Here is a 6,624-nt window from a genome sequence, read left to right on the forward strand (position 1 = left end):
CAAGTTCCTTCACAGCTAGTCTTGAGACTGGCATCCGTTTGGTTTGTTTCTCTCTGAAAAGAGGCCTACGTTTAACCTCTGAGTCATAGACCTCTCCCTGCTGGCTGGCAAATCTAATACCCCCACATCCCGGGGCAGAGACCATGCACCCTACCAGCCTGGGCCCCTCACACCGGGGCGGGGCAGGGCAGCAGCCGACTCCCGGCTGCACTTTACCGCTTTAAGAGCCACGCCCATGCCATCGTGCCGCCGACCCCGCCCGCTCACCGTGCTGCGGCTCCTCGCCGGTACCCATGGCGCCTGCTTCCCCTCCGCCGCTCGAAGTCGCCTCAGAGCCGCGCCACGTGCCGCCTCTCGTTCGCCCCTGTGTCGACGGGGCCAGGCTCCGGCTGCCAAAACAGACCGGCGGCGGGGCGACCAATCGGCGTACAGGGCGACCAGAGCCAGAGCCAATCACAGCCCGAAGCTCGACTGATTGGCATGTGTCTCAGAGCGAGGGGCGGGATAGGAGCCGATGCCAGTCCCGTTAGCCGACCGGAATGTTTTGATGCCATGCAGAAATATAAAAGATCTGAGAGTGACAGGGTCCGTATTAACGTTCAGCCTGCTCTACTGCGTGGGATAGGAGTCTGTGTTGTGTAGCTTGTTCCGAAAGATGCTGCTATTAGAAACTAGGTGAACGATATCCTCTGGTCTATGCGAAACTTGCCGATTGAAGAAGCTATTCTTATATCGAGTTACATATAGACTGCTTGATAGGGTTACCGCAAAATAAGTATTGAGAAAGAGCACACTGCACGTCAATGGACTGGTGTTTAAAGTCCCTTGCACTGATCATGTAAAGAATGCATACAAGGAAAATTAATGATAATATATATTCAAAAATGTATTATGTGCATTTGGAAATGTTGTATCTGAAGTACTAGTTTTGAGATAGTAAGAGCCTTCACTGAACGATGAAAACTATTATGCAGTTCTGCATAGACCACCATACAGTCGGAGCCCATTAAACTACGTTTCATTTTCAGTTTTAAACTAATTCTGCACTCAGCGGCCACTTTCGGTACCTCTTGGACCTGATAAAGTGGCCACTTAGGTACTTCAAGACGATGTGTTGTGTATTCAGAAATGCTCTTCTGTACACCACTTTTGTAATGCGTAGTTATTTGAGTTACTGTCGCCTTCTTGTCATATAAGACACAGGAGCAGAATTAGGCCATTCAGCCCATCAAGCCTGCTCTGCCATTCCATCATAGCAGATCACACTCAATCCTATGTCCTTTGATGCCCCGACCGATCAGTAAACAATCAACTTCCGCCATAAAAATATGCACAGACGTAACTTCCACCGCGGTCTGCGGCGGAGCATCCACAGATTTACTACTCTCTGGCTAAAAAATTCCTCCTTACCTCTGTTCTAAAGTGTCACCCCTCAATTTTGAAGCTGTGCCCTCTAGTTCTGGATAGGAAACATCCTCTCCACATCCACAATCCAGAAAATCTGCAGATGCTGGAAATCCAAGCAACACACACAAGCTGCTGGAAGAACTCAGCAGGCCAGGCAGCATCTATGGAGAAAAGCACAGTCAACGTCCCGGGCTTTTTTTCTCCAGTCCTGCTGAAGGGTTTCGGCCAGAAACGTGGACTGTGCTTTTTTCCGTGGATGCTGCCTGACCTGCTGCGTTCCTCCAGCATTTGTGTGTGTTGCTCTCCACATCCACCCTATCCAGTTCTTTCAACATTCAACACACATGAAATGCTGGTGGAACACAGCAGGCCAGGCAGCATCTATAGGGAGAAGCACTGTCGACGTTTCGGGCCGAGACCCTTCGTCAGGAGTTTCAACATTCGGCAGGTTTCAATGAGATCCCCACACATTTTTCTAAATTCCAGTGAGTATAGGTGCAAAGCTGCCAAATGCTCCTCATATGCTAACCCCTTCATTCCCGGAATCATCCTCGTGAGCCTCCTCTGGACTCTCTCGAATGACAACACATCCTTTCTGAAATATGGGGCTCAAAATTGTTGACAATACTCCAAGTTCAGCCTGACTAGTGTTTTATGAAGGCTCAGTATTATCTCCTTGCTTTTATATTCTATTCCTCTTGAAATAAATGGCAATGTAACATTTGCCTTCTTTACCACAGACTCAAACTGTAAAGTAACTTTCTGGGTGTCTTGCACGAGGACTCCTAAGTCCCTCTGCACCTCTGATGTTTGAACCTTCTCCCCATTTAGATAATAGTCTGCACTATTGTTCCTTTTACCAAAATGCATGATCATACATTTCCCAATACTGTATTCCATCTGCCACATTTTTGCCCATTCTTCCAATTTATCTAAGTTCTGCTGCAATCGCATTGCTTCGTCAGCTCTACCTACCCCTCCACCTATCTCCGTATCATCTGAAAATTTTGCCACAAAACCATCAATTCCATTATCTAAATCATTGACGAACAATGTGAAAAGTAGCAGTCCCAATATTGACCCCTGAGGAACACCAGTAGTCACTGTCAGCCAACCAGAAAAGGCCCACTTTATTCCCACTCACTGCCTCCTGCCTGTCAGCTATTCCTCTGTCCATGCCAGTATCTTTCCTGTACGCCATAGGATTTTGTCTTGCTAAGCAACCACATGTGTGACATCTTATCAAATGCCTTCTGAAAATCTAAATACATGACATCTACTGCCTCTCCTTTGTCCATCCTGCTTGCTACTTCCTCAAAGAAATCTAACAGATTTGTCAGGCGAGATTTCCCTTTACAGAAATCATGCTGAAATTTGACTTATTTTATCATTAGTCTCCAAGTACTTCGAAACCTCATTGTTAATAATAGACTCCAACACTTTCCCGACCACTGAGGTTAGGCTAACTGGCCTATAATTTCCTTTCTTTTCCCTTCCTCCCTTCTTAAAGAGTGGAGTGACAATTGCAATCTTCCAGTCCTCCAGGACCATGCCAGAAACAAGTGATTCTTGAAAGACCATGACCAATGCATCCGTTATCTCTTCAGCAACCTCTCTTAGGACTCTGAGATGTCGTCCATCTGGTCCAGGTGACTTATCCAACCTAAGACCTTTGAGTTTGCCTAGCACTTTTTCCTTTGTAATTGCAATGGCACTCATCCCTGCTCCCTGACCCTCACAGAGCTCTGGCACATTGCTAGCATCTTCCACAGTGAAGACAGATGCAAAGTACCCATTAAGTTAATCTCCCATTTCTTTGTCCCCATTACTGCCTCACCAGGATCATTTTCCAGTGGTCCAATATCAAGTCTCACCTCCCTTTTACTCTTTACATAACTGAAAAAACTTTTAGTATCTTGCTTTATATTTTTGGCTAGTTTGCCCTCATATTTCATCTATTCCCTTCTTATAGCTTTTTTAGTTGCCCTTTGTTGGATTTTAAAAGCTTCCCAATCATCCAACTTCCCATTCACTTTTGCTACCTCATATGCCCTTTCCTTGGCTTAAATGCAACCCTTAACTTCCCTTGTCAGCCATGGTTTCCTACCCAAGCCATTTGAGAACTTCTTCTTCTGTGGGACATATCTATCCTGCGCCTTGTGAACTATTCTCAGAAACTTCAGTCATCTCTGCTCTGCTTTCATCCCCGCCAGTATTTTCCTCCAGTTCACCTGGACAAGCTTCTCTCTCATGCCTCTGTAATTCCCTTTATTTCATTGTGATACTGAGACTTGTGACATGCTTCTCCCTCTCAAACTGCAATATGAATTCAGTCGTATTATAATCACTGTCTCCTAAGTGTTCCTTTACATTAAGTTCCCTAATAAGATCTGGGTTATTACACAACACTCAATCTAAGATAGCATTTCCCCAAGCAGGCTCAAACACAAGTTGTTCTGAAAAGCCATCTCATAGACATTCAACAAATTCCCTCTTTTGCGATCTGACACCAGCCTGATTTTCCCAATCCCCTTACGTATTGAAGTCCCCATTACAATTGTGTCATTACCCTTATTACATGCCCTTTTCCAGCTCCCTTTGCAATCTCAGCCCCACCTCTTGGCTACTACTTGGAGGTCAGTATGATTCCCATAATGTTTTTCTTTACCTTTGCAGTTTCATAACTCCACCCACAAAGATTCAACATTCTCTAATCCTATGTCCTCTTTAAAGATGTAATTCCATCTCTTACCAACAGAGCCACACCACCGCCTAAGCTTTCCTGCCTGTCCTTTCAATACAAAGTATATTCTTTGATATCAACCTCCCAACTATGGCCTTCTTTCAGCCACAACTCAGTGATGCCCACAACGTCATACCGACCAGTCAGTAACTGTGCCACTAGTTCGTTCACCTTCTTCAGAATGTTATGTGCATTTAGATACAGCACCTTCAGCCCTGCATTCTTCACCCTTTTGAATTTTCCCTCTGTGGTACAATTTAACTCTGTCTGCATTTGTACCCAATCACTGACTTGTCCTTCCTTACATTCATGTTATACCCATCATCTACTTATAAACCTGCGGGCTCATCCTCAGCTCTATCATACTGTTCCCATCCCCCTGCCATATTAGTTTAAACCACTCCCAACAGCTCTAGGAAACCTGCCCGCAAGAATATTGATCCCCTTTGGATTCAAGTGCAACCTGCCCCTTTTGTACAGGTCACACCTGCCCCAGAAGAGGTCCCAATTAACCAGAAATCTGAATCCCTGCCCCCTACTCCAATTCTTCAGCCACGCATTTCTCTGCCACCTCATTCTATTCCTATCCTCACTGGCAAATGGTACAGGCAGCAATCACAAGATTACTACCCTTGAGGTCCTATTTCTCAGCTTCCTTCCTTACTTCCTGTATTTTTTTCAGGACCTCCTCCCTTTTTCTACCAATGTCATTGGTTCCAATATGTACCACAACTTCTGGCTGCTTACCCTCCTTTTTCTGGATATTATGCACTCAGAAACATCACTGACCCTGGCACCTGGGAGGCAAACTACCATCCGTGTTTCCTTCTCACATCTACAGAATCACCTATCCGTCCCCCTACCTAGAGTCTCCTATTACTACTGCCATCCTCTCCAGTTTCCTGCCCTTCTGACCCACAGGGCTAGACACAGTGCTAGAGGCACAGCCACTGTCGTCCCCCTGACAGTACTCAAAATGGAGTTCTTATTGTTGAGGGAAACGGCCACAGAGGTGCTCTCCACTGTATGATGTTCTCCATTCCCGCTCCTGACAGTCACCCATTTGCCTGTCTCCTGTATCCTTGGGGTGACTACCTCCCTGTAGCTCCTGTCTTGACCGCTTTACTTTCCCTAACAAGCCGAAAGTCATCGAGCTGCAGCTCCAGTTCCCTAACATGGTCTCTATGGAGCTGCATCTCAGTGCACCTGGTACAAATGTGGCCATCGGGGAGGCTGGTAGTCTCCCGGAATTCCCACATCGAACAGCCAAAACTGAACAATAGCTCTGCAAACATACTTCCTACTCTCTCAAGAGTTAATTCAGAAAAAAGAAATAAGAAATAAGGAATAAACTTACCTACTTACCTTACCGCCTGTTTGCACCAAGGCCTTGTTGAACCAAAGCCTTACTATTCTGACTCAGACCACTCCAATGATGACCGCTCCCATGATAACTGCTCCACTGGGCAGTACTTCTTCTTTGTAGAGATTGGCTTTTAAAGCTCTTCACCGGACCTGCGCAGGAATGCTTCTGTTGCATCTGCGCACTACTCCAATTGAAGACCTCGTCAAAAATCTTCCTGCTTTTTAAAGCTCTTCACCAGACTTGTGTGGGAATGCTTCTGTTGCATCTGCGCAGTACTTCAGTCAAAGACCCAGTCAGCTTGAACCAGTCTGACAACTCCACTCTGACCTCTGTCGTTAATAAGGCAATTTCCCCCACAGAACTGCTATCTACTGGATGTTTTTGTTATTGTTTTCCATGCCATTCTCTGTGAACTCTAGAAACTATTGTGTGTGAAAAATCCACGCGATGAACAGATTCTGAGATACTCAAACTACCCTGCCTGACACCAACAATCATTTCACAGTCAAAATCACTTAGGTCACATTTCTTCTCTAATCTGATGTTTTGGTTGAACAAGTGTTTGCATGTTTTTATACATTGAGTTGCTGCCACATAATTCACTGATTAGTCATCTGCATTAGTGATCAGTTGTGCCTAATAAAGTGGCCTCTGAATGTACATTGAAAATTATTTTAATTTTTTTCACCACATTTTCTGGCAATGAATTCTGAAATATAAGAGAAACACTTCATAACTATTTCTTTATCTTTATTTTGTAAACATCCCTCAAAATTTCATCCACTTTTAACCTTCTTTAATTTGCATATTAATATCCAACATCACTAAAATGCTTACCTCTTGATTACATTGCTATTTGTGATAACCTATTGTGCATAAATCAGCAGATGTATTTCCTGCATACCATCTACAATGATGACTATTATTCAAAAGCACATTACTGACTATAAAATAATTTGCTCTGCCATTAAGGACGGGCAAAGTTGTATATCTACAGCACCTTCCCTGTCCACAGTTACCCCAATATACTTGACAAGGAACAAAATATTTCTAACGTGTACTGTCACCATGTGAACAACTTGCAACAAGATTCCATATTAGCAATACT

The 6,624-nt window shown here is 44.6% G+C and overlaps 1 protein-coding gene across 1 annotated transcript in view; it reads right to left on the reverse strand.

Moving 5' to 3' along the window:
• LOC140740223 (choline transporter-like protein 2) overlaps positions 1-410 on the reverse strand; it is a 107,446-nt gene extending 107,036 nt beyond the window's left edge. Inside the window, exon 1 of the mRNA XM_073069296.1 lies at positions 268-410. Coding sequence (XP_072925397.1) covers positions 268-295 — 28 coding nt within the window. The 5' untranslated portion in view covers positions 296-410. The remainder of the gene's footprint in view (positions 1-267) is intronic.
• Positions 411-6,624: the final 6,214 nt, after the last annotated feature.

This window comes from Hemitrygon akajei, chromosome 16 (assembly GCF_048418815.1).
Source record: "Hemitrygon akajei chromosome 16, sHemAka1.3, whole genome shotgun sequence".
NCBI lineage: Eukaryota > Metazoa > Chordata > Chondrichthyes > Myliobatiformes > Dasyatidae > Hemitrygon > Hemitrygon akajei.